Source organism: Entelurus aequoreus, linkage group LG03 (assembly GCF_033978785.1).
Source record: "Entelurus aequoreus isolate RoL-2023_Sb linkage group LG03, RoL_Eaeq_v1.1, whole genome shotgun sequence".
In the NCBI taxonomy this organism is placed as follows: Eukaryota; Metazoa; Chordata; class Actinopteri; order Syngnathiformes; family Syngnathidae; genus Entelurus; species Entelurus aequoreus.
Genome location: NC_084733.1, coordinates 93,563,862 through 93,584,526, shown reverse-complemented (window position 1 = coordinate 93,584,526; position 20,665 = coordinate 93,563,862). Strand labels below are relative to the sequence as shown.

At 42.8% G+C, this 20,665-nt stretch overlaps 1 protein-coding gene across 3 annotated transcripts in view; it reads right to left on the bottom strand.

Annotated features, from left to right (window-relative positions):
• Positions 1 to 20,665, bottom strand: part of LOC133647138 (tyrosine-protein kinase Fyn-like) — a 79,099-nt gene that overhangs the window by 24,323 nt on the left and 34,111 nt on the right. For all 3 annotated transcript variants that reach the window (XM_062043276.1, XM_062043273.1, XM_062043274.1), the window contains exons 3-7: positions 17,057 to 17,297; positions 12,669 to 12,765; positions 6,298 to 6,396; positions 1,213 to 1,316; positions 974 to 1,123 (exon numbers count right to left, since the gene is read on the bottom strand). In XM_062043276.1, coding sequence (XP_061899260.1) covers positions 974 to 1,123; positions 1,213 to 1,316; positions 6,298 to 6,396; positions 12,669 to 12,765; positions 17,057 to 17,294 — 688 coding nt within the window. In that variant the 5' untranslated portion in view covers positions 17,295 to 17,297. The remainder of the gene's footprint in view (positions 1 to 973; positions 1,124 to 1,212; positions 1,317 to 6,297; positions 6,397 to 12,668; positions 12,766 to 17,056; positions 17,298 to 20,665) is intronic.

Below are 20,665 nucleotides of genomic sequence, written 5' to 3'. Positions count from 1 at the left end.
GGTATAGTACCTAATATGATACTTCATAAAACTGTAGTTTTCAGATTTGTAACAGCAAATTGTTGTTGTCACGTGGCGACATTACTGGTTTTACCAGCAGATGAGCGTGTTCGGCAGCGCACGCACACAGAGTACTTACAAGCAGACACAGTGTGTAGTTTAGTGTTTTGTGTTGGTTTATTTGCGCCATGAGTGGGAAAGGTTGTTTGATTGGGTCATACATCAAAATGCTGTTCTCACACTTAAAAGTGAAATGTATGGTCATTTCCCTGAATTACTCATGATGTCCACAAGATGGCAGCAGAGTTGTAGCAATTATACCATAAGGTATTTAAAACTTAAGTAATAAGATTCCTTATTAACCCCGCCGACCGTAGTTTGGCCACCCCTGCCCGAGACCAATAAAAAGTGAAGTGAATTTGAAGTGAATTATATTTATATAGCACTTTTCTCTAGTGACTCAAAGCACTTTTACATAGTGAAAGCCAATATCTAAGTTACATTTAAAGCAGTGTGGGTGGCACTGGGAGCAGGTGGGTAAAGTGTCTTGCCCAAGGACACAACAGCAGTGACTAGGATGGCGGAAGCGGGATCGAACCTGGAACCCTCGGTATAGCTCGGTTGGTAGAGCGGCCGTGCCAGCAACTTGAGGGTTGCAGGTTCGATCCCCGCTTCCGCCATCCTAGTCACTGCCATTGTGTCCTTGGGCAAGACACTTTACCCACCTGCTCCCAGTGCCACCCACACTGGTTTGAATGTAACTTAGATATTGGGTTTCACTATGTAAAGCGCTTTGAGTCACTTGAGAAAAAGCGCTATATAAATGTAATTCACTTCACTTCACTTCAACCCTCAAGTTGCTGGCACGGCCACTACCAACCGAGCTATACCGCCCAATAGCTAAGACAGGCTTAACTATTTGACCACACCCCATGAGTGAGAAATCAAAGGTATTTCTCCAAGCTAAGCATACCTGAGTAGTGCTGAACCAGCTGGTGTAGCGAGTCAAACTGAGCCCTGGTGGTGATGTAGTAGCCGCCGCTGTCCAGTTTGCGAATCTTATAATGTTTCACATGGTCCCCTTTCACCTCGTCCCGGTCCCGTATGGACAAGGAGAAGGCACCTGGGAGGGACCATCAAGGTGCTACTTACTGACATCACAAAGACTTCAGGAAAAGGTTGGTAATGTGAGAGTGTCAGCGCATGATTTACCCTTGGTGGTTTCACTCTCCCGAATGAGGTAAGTACCCTGCGGGTTCCCAGTGGACAGCAACTGTCTCTCAGCCTCCTTCCGGCCCAGTTTCCCAAAGTACCAGCTGGAATTCAAGGAGTTACCCAAAACTGTATGGTGGACACACTTTACTGCTTAAACCAGGGGTGGCCATTACGTGGATGGCTAGCCAGCGGTGGATGGTGGAGGGTGTGTCAGTCCATCACCAGCCAGGCATTAAAAAAATAAACCTAAGAATGATGGATCATCAATCTTCACCAAGACGTGACTTTGGTCACTTGATTGACATTCACGGCACCCGAGGGTCTTGTGAGATGACGCTGGCTGCTGCCAGATCATTATTAAGAAAAAATGACCGACAGGAAGGCCAGAAACACTTTTTATTTCAACAGACTCTCGCGCCAAAACTCTAAAGACCGACCGCACAGTTCCTGTCTTCACAATAAAAGCCCTGCTTCATCCTGCCTGCGCTAACAAAATAAGAGTAGCCTGATTGGCAACTGCAACCAGGTGTGCCAGGCTGCTAATCGGGGACAGGTTAGGGAGACATGCAGGAAATGGAACCAAAATAAGAGCGCTGACAGGAAATAAACGCAAACACAGAGGAAAACCCAAACATAACCAAACTGTCAGTGACAAGCCTGACGGTCGCCCCCCTTCCGATAACGGATATCAGACGTTTTAAGTTCTAACAAAAAGTTCAAAGCCAACGGAGGGTTGAGGGAGGAATGGCGGTGGGCCGCCAGGCCAAGTGTCCCCGAAGCCACTGGGGACGAGTCAGCTGGCGGCGGCGAGTTGGCGAAGCGGTCGCCCATGGAACGACCACATCCGTGGCCGACGAGAGGGCCGCGTGCGGGCGCCTGATGGCCGCGTGCGGGCGCCTGATGGCCGCTTGTGCGGCAGGTAAGCTGGAGAGGCTGGCGGTGCCGTGGGACGACCCGTTAAAGTCTGAGAAGCTGGCGACGCCGTGGGATGGCCCGCCGGACATGGAGAAGGTGGTGACGCCGTGGGACGGCCCGCCAGAGACGGCCCGCCGGAGACGGAGAATCTGGCGACGCCATGGCATGGTCCGCCAGAGACAGAGAAGCTGGCGACGCCGTGGGACGGCCCGTAGTAGACGGAGAAGCTGGCGACGAAGTGGGACGGCCCGCCGGAGACGGAGAAGCTGGCTACGCCGTGGGACGGCCCGCCGGAGATGGAGAAGGTGGTGACGCCGTGGGACGGTCCGCCAGAGATGGCCCGCCACAGATGGCCCGCCGGAGACGGAGAATCTGGCGACGCCGTGGCATGGTCCGCCAGAGACAGAGAAGCTGGCGACGCCGTGGGACGGCCCGTAGTAGATGGAGAAGCTGGCGACGAAGTGGGACGGCCCACCGGAGACAGAGAAGCTGGCTACGCCGTGGGATGGTCCGTCGTAGACGGAGAAGCCGGCAATGCCGTGGGATGGCCCGTCGTAGACGGAGAAGCTGACGACACCGTGGGACGGCCCGCTGTAGACGGAGAAGCTGCTGACGCCGTGAGACGGCCCGCCAGATATGGAGAAGCTGGCGACGCCGTGGGACGGCCCGTCGTAGACGGAGAAGCTGCTGACGCCGTGAGACGGCCCGCCAGATATGGAGAAGCTGGCGACGCCGTGGGACGGCCCGCCGTGGGACGGCCCGTCGTAGACGGAGAAGCTGCTGACGCCGTGGGACGGCCCGCCAGAGACGGCCTGCCGGAGACAGAGGAACTGGCGATGCTGTGGGACGGCCCGCCGGAGACAGAGAAGCTGGCTATGCCGTGGGATGGTCCGTCGTAGGCGGAGAAGCCGGCAATGCCGTGGGATGGCCCGTCGTAAACGGAGAAGCTGACGACGCCGTGGGACGGCCCGTCGTAGACGGAGAAGCTGCTGACGCCGTGAGACGGCCCGCCAGATACGGAGAAGCTGGCGACGCCGTGGGACGGCCCGCCGTGGGACGGCCCGCCATGGGACGGCCCGTCGTAGACGGAGAAGCTGTTGACGCCGTGGGACGGCCCGCCAGAGACGGCCCGCCGGAGACAGAGGAACTGGCGATGCCGTGGGACGGCCCGCCGTAGACGGAGAAGCTGGCGACGCCGTGGGACGGCCCGCCGGAGACGGAGAAGCTGGCGACGCCGTGAGATGGCCCGCCGGAGACGGGGAAGCTGGGACGGCCTGTCGTAGACGGAGAAGCTGACAACGCCGTGGGAGGAATCGCTGAAGTCGGTCTTTAGAGTTTTGACGGCAGGTACGGGGCGAGAGTCTGTTGAAATAAAAAGTGTTTCTGGCCTTCCTGTCGGTCATTTTTTCTTAATAATGATCTGGCAGCAGCCAGTGTCACCTCACAAGACCCTCGGGTGTCGGGAATGTCAATCAAGTGACCAAAGTCACGTCTTGGTGAAGATTGATGATCCATCATTCTTAGCTCTATTTTTTTAATGCCTGGCTGGTGATGGACTGACACACCCTCCACCATCCACCCTCCACCCTCCACCCTCCACCATCCACTGCTAGCTGGCCATCCACCTAATGGCCACCCCTGCATTAGAGAGACACTGAGACTTCACATGCAGGTGTGAAAATACAAAAACTATTTGAGGAATCAGACTAATTTAGTGCATAGAAACATAATGACTGTTGACCTAAACAGGTTCCACTGTGTAATCATAGAAGCACTACTGTTTTCTACTTATTTATGTAACATTGTGGCATACACATCCACACACACACACACACACACACACACACACACACACACACACACACACACACACACACACACACACACACACACACACACACACACACACACACACACACACACACACACACACACACACACACACACACACACACACTCTTGTATTTGTTACCTTTTTGAGACCTCTGAGAGATGCCTACCTCTAGTATTGTAATAAAAGTTAGAATTTTACTCAACACAAATCAAAATTTTGACAAGAAAACTGAACATTTGTGAACTATTATGATAAAAGTTGGAATTTTACTCAATAGGAGTCGCAATTTTACAAGAAAACTTTAAAATGTTGGCAATATTATAATAATAATCGAAATTTCACTTGGTAAAATGATCACAAAAGTCATCATTTTACTCCAAAAATGTCGCTAATTTACAAGAACAACAAAAAAATGTGGCAATATTGTGATAAAAGTCAGAATCTTTTCTGACACATGTCACCATTTTGCATTCAAAAGTAATAATTTTACATAAAAAGCAATAATTTTATGAGAAAATATTGCAATATAGCAGAAACAGAAAGAATATGAGAAATTGTTCCCACTTTTAAAAAAGGAAAAAAGTTGAAACACAAAATTGTAAAATCAGCCGTTCACCTGGCGGGTGTTTTTGGGGATGAATAGGGAAGTCCTTCTTTAGCTGCCATCTTGTTTCATCATATATTGCTGCCTTAGCACCTTTTGCATGCACATTATATCAACAACAAAAACCTGACTTTGGAGCAATGTTCACGGACTTTAGTATTTGGCTCTCTATTATTGGGCTCTGTACCGAGGATGTCGTTGTGGCTTGTGCAGCCCTTTGAGACACTTGTGATTTAGGGCTGTATAAATAAACATTGATTGATTGATTGATTGATTGATTGATTGATTGATTGATATTAGATGCAATGGTTTTCCGTATTGGGACCATGATTTATGTCCTCACTTGTTCACACCTCCTCATATGGAAGATACTTTTCCTTCTTCATGTCTCAAGAAGGGTACAAATACAAGAACACACACACACACACACACAATCTTGTATTTCTGACCTTCTTGAGACCTCCGAAAATGACCTACTTCTTTAGGACCAGCCTTTCTAGATATATAAAGAAGTGTATTGACAACATTAATAATATATACATACTATGTACATATAAAAAAAGATTGTTGTGAAAAATTAGTTGGAATTTCATAAGAAAAACTTAGAATTTTGGCAGTGTTACAATAAAAGTCGCAATTTTACGCACCAATCAACAACAAATCCTGACTTTGGAGCAATGTTCACGGACTCTAGTATTTGCCTCTCTATTAGATGCAATGTTATTGGGACCATGATTTATGTTATCACTTGTTCACACCTCCTCATATGGAAGATACTTTTCCTTCTTCATGTCTCAAGAAGGGTACAAATACAAGAACACACACACACACACACACACATTCTTGTATTTTTTACCTTCTAGAGCCCTCTGAAAAATGCTTACCTCTTTAGGACCAGCCTTTCTAGATATATAAAGAAGTGTATTTACAACATTAATAATATATACATACTATGTACATATAAAAAATATTTTTGTGAAAAATAAGTTGGAATTTCACAAGAAAAACGTAGAATTTTGGCAGTATTATAATAAAAGTCGTCATTTTACGCAACAAAATTTTACAAGAAAAACTGAACATTTTGTGCAATATTATGATAAAAGTTGGAATTTCACTCAACAACAGTCGCAATTTTACCCGACCAAAGTCACAATTTTATAAGAGAAATTTCAAATTTTGGCAATTTTGTAATAATAATCGGAATTCTACTCGGCAAAATTATGAGAAAACTCATAATTTTACTGTAGAAGCTAACTGTTAATGACCACTATAGTCTTAGTAGTGTAGTGTATTTGTTCATCCTATGCTCACATATGGCTTGTCTTACGTCACCACCGGTAGTCCTAAAATCAGCCGTTCACCTGGCGGGTTTTTCCGGGGATGAATAGGAAAGTCCTTCTTTATCTTGTTTGATCATATATTGCTGCCTTTGCACCTGTCAATATTTACTTTTGTACGCAAATTAAATCAACAACAAATCCTGACTTTGGAGCAATGTTCACGGACTCTAGTATTTGACTCTCTATTAGATGCAATGTTATTGGGACCTTGTTCACACCTCATATGGAAGCTACTTTTCCTTGTCTCAAGAAGGGTAGAAATACAAGAACACACACACACACACACACACACACACACACACACACACACACACACACACACACACACACACACACACACACACACACACACACATACGTACACAGTCTTATAGATTGGGCCTACTCACTCCTCAGCCTGTATGGAGTCCACTGGAGCCACATAATTACTGGGGACATACCCACTGCCACCAGTGGTGAGCGAGCGGGCGTCCCACCAGTCCCCTTCACTGCAAAAGACCAAAGTTCAAAATAAGACTTTCAGGAATGTACACTTGTGCATTGACACGTTGGGATGTCTTGAGTCACACACCTTTTTTTCCTCACCCTCAAAGCTTTCTCACTAACTTCTTTGTGTTGCTCTCAGAATGTTGCCATACTTCTACAGACAGTGACTTGACTCTGTGGTGAGTGTTTTGTGTGCGTGCGTGTGTGTGTGTGTGTGTGTGTGTGTGTGTGTGTGTGTGTGTGTGTGTGTGTGTGTGTGTGTGTGTGTGTGTGTGTGTGTGTGTGTGTGTGTGTGTGTGTGTGTGTGTGTGTGTGTGTGTGTGTGTGTGTGTGTGTGACCGCAGACCTGTGTGTGTGTGTCTCTGCCCACAGTCAATTTTTGTCTGCAGCCGTTACAATTACGGTCAGACTATTGTTAGTCACCCTGAACATGAATACCAGATGCAGAAAAGTGTGCAGTTTCTAGTCCAGGGGTGTCCAAACTTTTGGACTTGGGGGCCGCATTGGGCATGTAAAGTAACAATGTACATATACACACACATATATAGCCTATACATTGTACGGTATACCAGTACTGGTATAGTATCGCGGTACTAATGAATCAAAAACAGTACTATACTCTGTTTGGGAGACCGGGCTTTCTGCTCCGCTGCTCCCAGTCTGTGGAACGCTCTCCCTGACCACCTGAGGGCACCACAGACTGTGGATGCTTTTAAAAAAAGCTTAAAAACCCTTCTTTTAAAAAAATCATTTTTTAGATGTATGCATACTAGTTGTAGCTATTTGGCTGTTCTAGTTGTTATTTTTATTTATTTTTATTTATTTTATTTTTATCCATCCATCCATCCATCTTCAACCGCTTATCCGGAATTTTTATTTTATTTTTATTTTATTTTTATTTTTATTTTTATTTTTTATTTTATTTTTTTAATACACTGTAGCACGTTGAAGTTGTTTACTCAATGTAAAGGGTTTTTTTTTTTTACAAATAAGATCTATTATTATTATTATTATTATTATTAATTTATTATATAAATATTATATATTATTATATTATTATTATATGAATTATTATTAATTTTCCTGAGGGAAGTCTCCTGAAGGAATCAATAAAGTACTATCTATCTATTATTTGAAAAGTACCGGTTCCCCGGGCTTGACGGCGCCTTGTCACGTGGCGACATTGCTGGTTTTAGGAGCATAGGAGCATGTTGGGCAGCGCACACACACAGAGTACTTACAAGCAGACACAGTGTGTAGACAGAAAAGGGAGAATGGACGCATTTTGGTGTAAAAAGTCAATATAAAGGTGAAGTTATAACACTGAAACACCCTCAGGAAGAGCTGCTTTAAGACATGGCTAGCTAGCTAGCGGCTAACATCCATCGTCAGTGTTTTAGCTACTTCTAAATCACTAATCCTGGCCTTCATGGCGACAAATAAAGTATGTTTTTTTTACAAGTATTATTATCACTGGAGGACGAGGAATAGCTAAACATGCTTCACTACACACCGTAGGAGGATACAATACCTCACCGCCGTCACAATGTAAACAAATGCCACACCTGACATCCACTGTAATGATACCAAGTACAAGAGCATATCTAGTCGATACTACTATGATTACATCAATATTTTTTATCGATATTTTTATTGATATTTTTTATCTATGTAATTATAGTAGTATCAATGTTTTATTTTTATTTATTTTTTAATTACTATTATGTTTATAAAGTCAGTAAATATGTCCCTGGACACATGAGGACTTTGAATATGACCAATGTATGATCCTGTAACTACTTGGTATCGACATGATCCATACCTAAATGTGTGGTATCATCCAAAACTAATGTCAAGTATCAAAGAAGAGAAGAATAAGTGATTATTACATTTGAACAGAAGTGTAGATAGAACATGTTCAAACAGAAAATAAACAGATATTAACAGTAAATGAACAAGTAGATGAATAATCCATTTTTTACAGTTTGTCCCTCATAATGTGTAAAAAATAATAGGTGTATAAATGACACAATATGTTACTGCATAGACTAATTAGGAGTCTTTGTTTGTTTACTTACTACTAAAAGACAAGTTGTCTATTTTATTGAAGGACTAAATGACAATAATAAACATATGTTTCATGTACACTAACATTTGTTGTTACAATAAAGACAATAATGACATTTTTTTGTGGTCCCCTTTATTTAGAAAAGTATCGAAAAGCATCGAAATACATTTTGGTACCGGTACCAACATATTGGTATGGGGACAAAACCCTAGACCAGGGGTCACCAACGCGGTGCCCGCGGGCACCAGGTAGCCCGTAAGGACCAGATGAGTAGCCCGCTGGCCTGTTCTAAAAATAGCTCAAATAGCAGCACTTACCAGTGAGCTGCCTCTATTTTTTAAATTGTATTTATTTACTAGCAAGCTGGTCTCGCTTTGCTCGACATTTTTAATTCTAAGAGAGACAAAACTCAAATAGAATTTGAAAATCCAAGAAAATATTTGAAAGACTTGGTCTTCACTTGTTTAAATAAATTCTTTATTTTTTTTTACTTTGCTTCTTATAACTTTCAGAAAGACAATTTCAGAGAAAAAATACAACCTTAAAAATGATTTTAGGATTTTTAAACACATATACCTTTTTACCTTTTAAATTCCTTCCTCTTCTTTCCTGACAATTTAAATCAATGTTCAAGTAAATTTATTTTTTTTATTGTAAAGAATAATAAATACATTTTAATTTGTTTTTTCGACGAAGAATATTTGTGAAATATTTCTTCAAACTTATTATGATTAAAATTCAAAACAATTACTCTGGCAAATCTAGAAAATCTGTAGAATCAAATTTAAATCTTATTTCAAAGTTTTTTGAATTTCTTTTAAAATTTTTGTTCTGGAAAATCTAGAAGAAATAATGATTTGTCTTTGTTAGAAATCAATCAATCAATCAATCAATGTTTATTTATATAGCCCTAAATCACAAGTGTCTCAAAGGGCTGTACAAGCCACAACGACATCCTCGGTACAGAGCCCACATACGGGCAAGGAAAAACTCACCCCAGTGGGACGTCGGTGAATGACTATGAGAAACCTTGGAGACGACCGCATATGTGGGTAACCCCCCCCCTCTAGGGGAGACAAATATAGCTTGGTCCAATTTGTTATATATTCGAACAAAGTGCAGATTGGATTTTAACCTATTTAAAACATGTCATCAAAATTCTAAAATTAATCTTAATCAGGAAAAATGACTAATGATGTTCCATAAATTATTTTTTTCATTTTTTCAAAAAGATTCGAATTAGCTAGTTTTTCTCTTCTTTTTTTCGGTTGAATTTTGAATTTTAAAGAGTCGAAATTGAAGATAAACTATGTTTCAAAATGTAATTGTCATTTTTTTCGTGTTTTCTCCTCTTTTAAACCGTTCAATGAAGTGTAAATATAATTAATTATTAATAATAACATAGAGTTCAAGGTAAATTGAGCAAATTGGCTATTTCTGGCAATTTATTGAAGTGTGTATCAAACTGGTAGCCCTTCACATTAATCACTACCCAAGAAGTAGCTCTTGCTTTCAAAAAGGTTGGTGACCCCTGCCCTAGACCATACTATGTGGAACTTTCAGTGTACTTGTAACTTGAGGTAGCACTTTAGCAATGAATAAACAACATTACATTACAACATACAGTTCTGTATCACACTCACCCAGTGCACTTAGTTATGGACTGTTTTTGTTTCATCGTGATCAAAACAACCCCAACAGAAGACAGTTTCAAGGTGAAAGGTTGGGATTGTTCAGTTTGTGTCCAGCAGGGGTCAGTGTGGCCGACTGCAGAGCAGGGCAGAGTGCAGGTAAAGGGAGGAGCACAGAGATAGGTTCAGGTTGAGATGAGGTTCGCCGTTCAGCTCCACTGAAGAGTTAAAAAAACTGAAGGAAGTGGTGTGTGTTGTAATGATAGTGTTTTCCTGCCGCGTCTAAGAATGACACCAGACTGACTTCTGTCCACAAAACATGGAAGAGACTTAACATCTTTTCATCACATTCCTCAAAACACCAGCTGTTGTATAGAGGATCTTTGCAGTAGGTTCTGTTTTACAGACTGGGCTATTTCCCCCCCAAAAATGTAGTAACGCCGACTAAATAGACATCATTGTAATATCCACTGCAGGTTGAAAGATGTATACGAAATAAGAAAAATAGTCTAGTCCGTGCAGTTACTTTGTTTACTGGAAATGTGACACCTCAGACCAGGGCCGGCACGTGGCATAGGCCGTATGGGCAAATGCTAAGGGCGCCGTCCATCGGGGGGCGCCAAGCCAGTGCCACAAATGTTGGAGAAACAAAAAAGTCGGTACTATTATTTCTAAATACAAAAAATAATCCCACGTTAATTAAAATGCAAAGTAAAGCCTATTTAATAGAAATATTATTTGTTATAACATTACGCCCCCCCATCCCCCCCCCCCATCCCCCCGCACGGTGCGCCCCCCTCCCTTCCCGTATCATGACTCTTACCACATCAAAAAATCAACACAAGATGTCAAAACGGCCAAAACTGTCAGGTGCCCAGGGAAGAAAAAAGAGAAAAGAGGAGGAGAAACGAGAAAAAGACAGAGGTAGCAGGTAGGTAACGTTAGCCTACATTAAATTATTTGTCTGTTACAGAATGTGATAGTAACCTGGCTTTTTAGCTAATGTTACATGATTCGGCAATTGCTAATCAATAAATAGCTAGTTCTGTTTTAACGTCGGGTTAATATTGTGGAGGGGGCTCAATTGTTATGGAAAATAATAATGTAACGTTAGGTAATTACAGTACTCCCACCTTACATCCCTCAGGGACATTTGTATTAGATCTTTTAAGCAGGTGTTTTCTGTTGACATTGTTATTGCCTTCTGGTTAGCTAATGTTTGCCCTGCAGGTAATAGTCACTTTTCCACCCCTTTATATATTAGGTATAGTTGTAAGCCTAGTTGTTAAAGTGCACATCATTAATGTTAATTAAGCAATATCACATGAGAGGGAATGCTGTTTTTTAATTTGAGCACTGCTGTGATTCGGTTAAAGATAATCATTACATAACATTCTCATATAATATGTTAATTTGCTTTCTTTAAGTAAAAAAAAAAAGGTCAAAGACAAAGCTATTCGGTTTCTTGTCAGTATATACACTTCACTGCCGATGTGGGCGGGGCGCCACCTAAAATCTTGCCTAGGGCGCCAGATTGGTCAGGGCCAGGCCTGCCTCAGACCAGTTAGATGGATAGTCCTGGTCTAGGATTGTCTCCATACTAATACTTTGGTACCGGTACTGGCACTAAAATGCAATTCCGTACTTTTCTAAATAAAATTGACCACAAAAAAAATGTCATTATTGTCTTTATTGTAACAACAAATGTTAGTGTACATGAAACATATGTTTATTATTGTCATTTAGTCCTTCAATAAAATAGACAACTTGTCTTTTAGTAGTAAGTAAACAAACAAATACTCCTAATTAGTCTGCTGTAACATATTGTGTCATTTATACACCTATTATTTTATAAAGGACAAACTGTAAAAATTGATTATTAATCTACTTGTTCATTTACTGTTAATATCTGCTTATTTTCTGTTTGAACATGTTCTATCTACACTTCTGTTCAAATGTAATAATCACTTATTCTTCTCTTCTTTGATACTTGACATTAGTTTTGGATGATACCACACATTTAGGTATGGATGTGATACCAAGTAGTTACAGGATCATACATTGGTCATATTCAAAGTCCTCATGTGTCCAGGGACATATTTACTGACTTTATAAACATAATATGAGTTTTTTTAAAAGGATAAAAAATATCAATGTAATTATAGTAGTATCGAATAGATGGTATCATTACAGTGGATGTCAGGTGTAGATCCACCCATGGCGTTTGTTTACATTGTGGCGCCGGTGAGCTATTGTATCCTCCTCAATGTGTAGTGAAGCATGTTTAGATATTCCTCGTCCTCCAGTGATAATGCTACATGTAAGAAACTTACTTTGTCGCCATGGAGACCAGGATTAGTGATTTAGAAGTAGCAGCTCTTCCTGAGGGTGTTTCAGTGTTATAACTTCACCTTTATCTTGACTTTTTACACCAAAATGCGTCCGTTCTCCCTTTTCTGTCTACACACTGTGTCTGCTTGTAAGTACTCTGTGTGTGTGCGCTGCCCAACATGCTCCTCTGCTCCTAAAAGCAGCAATTGGAGGCACAACATTATTCTCCCGGGAGCAGACTTACGTGCTGTTGATAATCTGGAACCTTTCTCCTTTCCTGAACGTGAGGTCGTCTTCTGTCCGCGCCTCGTAGTCGTAAAGCGCCACAAAGAGGGTGACCCCTGCAGGACAATACAGACATGACATCAACGTAGCGCTTCACAGCACAGCACATAGGAAGATTACCGTATTTTCCGGACCATAGGGCGTACCAGACTATAAGGCGCACTGTTGATGAATGGTCTATTTTTGACCTTTTTTCATATATAAGGCGCACCGGAGTATAAGGCGCATTAAAGGAGTCATATTATTATGATTATTTTCTAAATGTAAAATACTTCCTTGTGGTCTACATCAGTGCTCCCCAACCTTTTTGTAGCTGCGGACCGGTCAACACTTGAAAATTTGTCCCACGGACCGGTGGGGGGGGGGGTGTATTTAAAAAAATAAAAAAATTAAAATGTTTTTTTTTTTTTTTTACCTAAATAAATACAATCATGTGTGCTTACGGACTGTATCCCTGCATACTGTATTGATCTATATTGATATATAATGTATATGTTGTGTTTTTTATGTTGATTTCATAAAAAAAATAAAAAATAATTTTTTTTTTTTTTTTTTACTTTTCTTGTGCGGCCCGGTACCAATCGGTCCGCGGACCGGTACCGGGCCGTGGCCCGGTGGTTGGGGACCACTGGTCTACATAACATGCAATGGTGGTTCTTTGCTCAAAATGTTGCATAGATGATGTTTTACTCATCATCTTCAACTCACTTTCTGACAGTCTCTTCAGGATGCGCCGTTTTGTGGGCGCTCTTATTTACGTGCCTCCACTTGGACAGCGTCATCTTTGTTGTAGCGGTGTAGCGTGCAAGGACGGGAGTGGAATGAGTGTCAGAAGATGGCGCTAACTGTTTTAATGACATTCACACTTTACTTCAATCAATAACGGAGCAGCATCTCCTCATCCGTGGCTCACTAGTGCAACAACAACACCCGAAATGTGTCCCGTGACCGGAACTCTCTCATAACTAAAGCTCCTTGGGTGAATAATGCCAACTCACTACACCGGTATGTTTTAGTGCTTTCATGGTGAGTTTACTGACAGATATAAGTAAGAACTTTGCACTACTTTATATTAGAAATGGCAACAGCGGAGGATGAATGTCACATAACAAGAAGATAGAGAAAAAGAAGAAGCTTGTCGACTACGGTGATAAGCAGGGGCGTCTACAAAGGCGGACTACAAAGGCGGACTACAAAGGCGGACTACAAAGGCGGACTACAAAGGCGGACTACAAAGGCGGACTACAAAAGCGGACACGCGCACATTTTCAGGACTCATGCAGATCTCAAATACAGATGATACAAATACAAATGTGTCCCGTGACCGGAACTCTCTCATAACTAAAGCTCCTTGGGTGAATAATGTCAACTCACTACACCGGTATGTTTTAGTGCTTTCATGGTGAGTTTACTGACAGATATAAGTAAGAACTTTACACTACTTTATATTAGAAATGGCAACATGAATGTCACATAACAAGAAGAAGAAGATTATCCACTACGGTGTCGGCAGGACTTATGCAGATCCCAAATACATATCAGCAGGTACCAGAAGGTAAGAAAAGTTGCTTTTGCATAATATTGTGCAACAAAACAGCAGATAATATGTCTCACCTTATACACACACATTATAATGACTACATTATGGACACATGTTTGTGTACAAAACAAACAACAGAGGAGACACCACACAACTGTGGTGAGGCGGTGGAAGAACCTTTCCTGGCAGAAAGTATCATTGACCCAGACTCTCTGGGTTGTGTTGGTTAACAAGTGAAGGATCCAGCCCATCAAGTTCTTAGTCTGCTGTGTCATAACTTATCTCCACATGTTCCCTGCTGGGGGAGGTTTTATTCTTCATTTCATATATTTTTTAAGCTAAACCTCTCCTTGCTCCTCTGCCACTGTGTGGATTTAGATTATGCACTGAAGAAGATAATCCGCGCTTTGAGGGAGAAGACGTCCCGGAAAATTGAGAGGGAATTCTGAGTTGAAGACACATACTGGGGTGGGATGTAGGAAAGGATTCATGAGTGGGAATATTTGTTTGTTAAACAATGTTTTTTTTCAGGACCCCTGATAGGTTTTAAATGGACACATACTAGTGTTGTACGGCAGTGGTCCCCAACCACCGAGCCGCGGCCCGGTACCGGGCCGCACAAGAAATAAAACATAAAAAATAATAATAATATATATATATATATATATATATATATTTATTATTTTTTTTAAATTAAATCAACATAAAAAACATATACATTATATATCAATATAGATCAATACAGTCTGCAGGTATACAGTCCGTATGCACACATGATTGTTTTTCTTTATGGGAAAAAAAAATAAAAATAATTTTTTTTTAAATACACCCTAACCCTAACCCTAACCCTAACCCTAACCCTAACCCTAACCCTAAATTCTCAAAAATGACTCACATATGAAGTTGAAGTGCCATCCCATTCCTAACCCATAGGGTTCAATGTGACCTTTTGCAGCTATTACAGCTTCAACTCTTCTGGGAAGGGCTGTCCACAAGGTTGCGGAGTGTCTTTATAGGAATTTGTCCACCATTCTTCCAAAAGTGCATTGGTGAGGTCACACACTGAAGGCCTGGCTCTCAGTCTCCGTTCAAATAGGTGTTCTATCGGGTTCAGGTCAGGACTCTGTGCAGGCCAGTCAAGTTCATCCACACCAGACTCTCTGTCATCCATGTCTTTATGGACCTTGCCTTATCAGTCATGTTGGAAGAGGAAGGGCCCCGCTCCAAACTGTTCCCACCAGGTTGGGAGCATGGAATTGTCCAACATGTTTTGGTATCTTGGAGCATTCAAAGTTCCTTTCACTGGAACTAAGGGGCCAAGCCCAACTCCTGAAAAACCAACCCCACACCATAATTCCTCCTCCACCAAATTTCACACTCGGCACAATGCGGTCCGAAATGTAGCGTTCTCCTGGCAACCTCCAAACCCAGACTGGTCCATCAGATTGCCAGATGGAAAAGTGTGACTCATCAGTCCAGAGAAGGCGTCTCCACTGCTCTAGAGTCCAGTGGTGATGTCCTTTACACCACCGCATCCCACGCTTTGCATTGGACTTGGTGATGTATGGCTTAGACGCAGCCGCCCGGCCATGGAAACCCATTCCACGAAGCTCTCTGCGTTCTGTACGTGGGCTAATTGGAAGGTGACATGAAGTTTGGAGCTCTGTAGCAAGTGACTGTGCAGAAAGTCTTTACACTATGGGACGGTATAGCTCGGTTGGTAGAGCGGCCGTGCCAGCAACTTGAGGGTTCCAGGTTCGATCCCCGCTTCCGCCATCCTAGTCACTGCCGTTGTGTCCTTGGGCAAGACACTTTACCCACCTGCTCCCAGTGCCACCCACACTGGTTTAAATGTAACTTAGATATTGGGTTTCACAATGTAAAGCGCTTTGAGTCACTTGAGAAAAAGCGCTATATAAATGTAATTCACTTCACTTCACTACACTATGCTGACCTCTCTGTCAGTTTACCTGGCCTACCACTTGGTTGCTGTTGTTCCCAAACTCTTCACTTTTCTTCTAATAAAGTTGACTTTGGAATATTTAGGAGCGAGGACATTTCAGTACTGGATTTGTTGCACAGGTGGCATCCTATGACAGGAAATCACTGAAAGCGGCCCATTCTTTCACACATGTTTGTAGAAACAGTCTCCATGCCTAAGTGCTTGATTTGATACACCGGGCCAAGTGATTAGTCATTCTCATCATTTGGATGGCTGGCCAAATACTTTTGACATTTTGTGTATCTGTTAGTAGATTTTCTATGGAGGCGGTAAAAACTACCGGCACACCAAAGATGACGGGGCGTGTTAGAATAATTATGTGTAAGTTATCACACAATTTATGCTTAAAGGCCGTTGCTATAGTTATAATCAATTGTGCTGAAGTTGTACTTTTCTATCTGTGCAATCTGGATCGAGTCGTCTCGTATCAGTGTTTGTGTCCAGACCCGGCCTGCTGACTGCCAAGGGCGAACATCGAGTACCGTGACGCAAACAAAGCAGAGACAGGGCGATATCACGAGTGTCAGCACATTTGCATTTCTGAATAATCATATATTGTGTCTAACTGGGGCTGCTGGAATGACCCCCCTTCCTTCAGAGGCAGCCTCAGTGATGTAACCAGGGACCTCCCGGATAAATAGAGGAGCACGTGGGCTGTGCCTTAGAGCCTAGGTTGGATCTGCAACTAAGAGTACAGCCCCATACGTCTCTCCTCATTGAGCTGAATTGAACTCTGTCTCTGCTTGATTCCTTGCTTCTTGTCTGTTTAATAAATGTCATCAGTGTTTGAACCTGACAACCTTACCCGTCCCACCGCGAGTCCGGAGTGTTCCGGTGTGAGAAGTGCTGATCCCACCGAAGACGGTCATGCCCTGGGCGACGGGGGTGTGGAAGTTGTAGTTGGGGATGGTGGCGACTCCGTAGCTGGGGTAGTGGTGTGGCGTGGCGGCGGGCCCATAGCGGTACCCTGCCTGGGAGAAGCTGTGGTCTCTGTCGTCCGTCAGTTTAGTTGTTTCCTTGTCCTTGCATTGCACACAGCCCATTATCTGGCGTGGGAAGATCAAATATAGGTATGTCAGTTAGTAGTCTGCATATTACTATTATTAGTCTTTCTGACATCAACCATTACCCAAACATCTTCAACAATGTCCATCCACACCAATATCCACCTCACACAATCGCTAACTGGTGACTAGCACGTTAATTGAAAAATGACAACTGGCACGCTAATCGCTATGCTGACAACTAGTGCACTAATTGCTAGCTGAAAACTAGCACGCCAATCACGCTTGCAGACAACTTGGGTGTTGACCGCAAAATGACAATTAAGGCGCTATTTACTAGCTATCAACTAACGCGACAATCGCTAGCTAAAATCTAGTGCGCTAATTGCCAGCGGACATCAAGTGGGCTAATTGCTAGATGACAACTAGTGTGCTAATTGCTAGCTGAAAACTAGCACGCCAATCACGCTTGCTGACAACTTGGGTGTTGACCGCAAAATGACAACTAAGGCGCCATTTACTAGCTATCAACTAACGCGACAATCGCTAGCTAAAAACTAGTGCGCTAATCGCCAGCGGACAACAAGCGCGCTAATTGCTAAATGACAACTAGTGCGCTAATTGCTAGCTGAAAACTAGCAACTGCTGACAACTTGGGTGTTAATCGCAAAATGACAACTAAGGCGCTATTTACTAACTATCAACAAACGCGCCAATCACTAGCAAAAAACTAGTGCGATAATCGCTGGCGGACATCAAGTGCGCTAATTGCTAAATGACAACTAGTGTGCTAATTGCTAGCTGAAAACTAGCACGCCAATCACGCTTGCTGACAACTTGGGTGTTGACCGCAAAATGACAACTAAGGCGCTATTTACTAGCTATCAACTAATGCGACAATCGCTAGCTTAAAACTAGTGCGCTAATCGCCAGCGGACAACAAGTGTGCTAATTCATAGATGACAACTAGTGCACTAATTGCTAGCTGAAAACTAGCACGCCAATCACGCTTGCTGACAACTTGGGTGTTGACCGCAAAATGACAACTAAGGCGCTATTTACTAGCTATCAACTAACGCGCCAATCGCTAGCTAAACACTAGTGCGCTAATTGCCAGCGGAAATCAAGCGGGGTAATTGCTAGATGACAACTAGTGTGCTAATTGCTGGCTGAAAACTAGCACGGCAATCACGCTGGTTGATAACTTGGGTGTTAATCGCAAAATGACAACGAAGGCGCTATTTACTAGCTATCAACTAACACGCCAATCGCTAGCTAAAAACTAGTGCGCTAATCGCCAGCGGACAACAAGCGCGCTAATTGCTAAATGACAACTAGTGCGCTGATTGCTAGCTGAAAACTAGCACACTAATCATGCTTGCTGACAACTTGGGTGTTAATCGCAAAATGACAACTAAGGTGCTATTTACTAGCTACAGTATCAACTAACGCGCCAATCACTGGCTAAAATCTAGTGCGCTAACCGCTAGCGGACATCAAGCACGCTAATTGCTAGATGACAACTAGTGCGCTAATTGCTAGCTGAAAACTAGCACACCAATCGCGCTTGCTGACAACTTGGGTGTTAATCGCAAAATGACAACTAAGGCGCTATTTACTAGCTATCAACTAACGCGACAATCGCTAGCTAAAAACTAGTGCGCTAATTGCCAGCGGACAACAAGCGCGCTAATTGCTAAATGACAACTAGTGCGCTAATTGCTAGCTGAAAACTAGCACACTAATCATGCTTGCTGACAACTTGGGTGTTAATCGCGAAATGACAACTAAGGCGCTGTTTCTGCTTGCGAGTGGTCTGTGTGTGTGTGTGTGTGTGTGTGTGTGTGTGTGTGTGTGTGTGTGTGTGTGTGTGTGTGTGTGTGTGTGTGTGTGTGTGTGTGTGTGTGTGTGTGTGTGTGTGTGTGTGTGTGTGTGTTGATGTTGACTCGCGACATGCGCCCTAGATTGCCGTCAGCCGGTGCTTGACAAAAACAAAAACAAAGTACCAGTATTTTTCAAATGCAGTAAACTACCTTTTCTAATTGATGAGTACTTTGTTAGTAGCGGTCTGGGACACGGCCCTAGGGTCAGGCCTAGTTTCACATCCCTGTGTGTGGTCTGCAGCACACTAAATATACAGCGGAGGAAACGTTTCATTTTAAAACCAGTATCATAAAATCCAATTGAACTGAAAGGGCTTTTCTTCTGGCACGCTATAAATAGTTCCTTCTTTTGAGCCCATCTGGCGGATTCTTAGAAAGGTTTCTGGTCGGGCGTGTAGTCCTTCCTGGGTCTCCAGCTGAGGCTGCAGAAGCCAGACCACTCTCTAATTGTGGTGGGGCTCGCCTGCTAAAGGCAGCGGAAGCTGGGGGGGGCGACTCTAGATCACAGATGTCTAGGACTGATGCTGGTTTACAGAGATTCAAATGGACCATGTAGACCAGGGGGTCTGCAACCTGCGGCTCCTTGTCCCTCGGTTGTGGCTGCAGCTGGTTTATGTCCTGTCCTTTCCACGCGTTTGCTCGCTTCCTTTGTTACTAAAAAAAACGTTTTATTTTTGGCCGTACCCACAACAGAAACATTAGTCAAAAAACGTAGATCTAGCAAAACTGGTCATTTTGTGGCGTACAAACTGGACCAAGACCAACTCTTTGTCGTCAGTCGTATCAGCTACTGATGCGTTTAGGGCCACACAAAAAGTCGGACAACTCCAACATTACACATAAAACGTCATACTTACATCTCATTGTGCAACATGTGGATGTTTTAAAATGTGTGTGCTTATTCTACTGTCATTTATTAAGAATGTTAATTTATAGATATTGATCATGAAATGCTGTTACTAGAGTACAGAAATGCTCATAAAAAAATATATTTTACAGACATAAAGTAACAGGAATATACCCTTTATCCCATACTTACATCTCATTGTGCAACCTGTGAAGGTTTTGAATTATTTCCAAAGTAGAACCCCCCCCCCCACATGGTACATAGATCATGACAAACAAGATTTTTTTGTTTTTATTTTCATTGGAGGTCACTTAAATTAGAAAATAATCTCATGAAAAGTTATTTGATTATCATAATAAAAGATATTCACTTGCTATTAAGTCAGGTGTGATGCTGGTGTGGCCACAGTGTAAAGTGTTAAATGCCGGGTGGTTACACTAATCATATGTGTGCTTATTCTACTGGCACTTATTAAGAATGTTTAGCCAACCCAACCCCAACACAGACCCTAACCCTAACCCTAATCCCAACCCTAACCCTAACCACAAACCTAACCCTAACCCTAACCCCAACCCTAACAATAACCCTAACCCCAACCCCAACGCTAACCCCAATCCCAACCCCAACCCTAACACTAACACTAACCCTAACCCTAACCCTAACCCTAACCCCAACCCCAA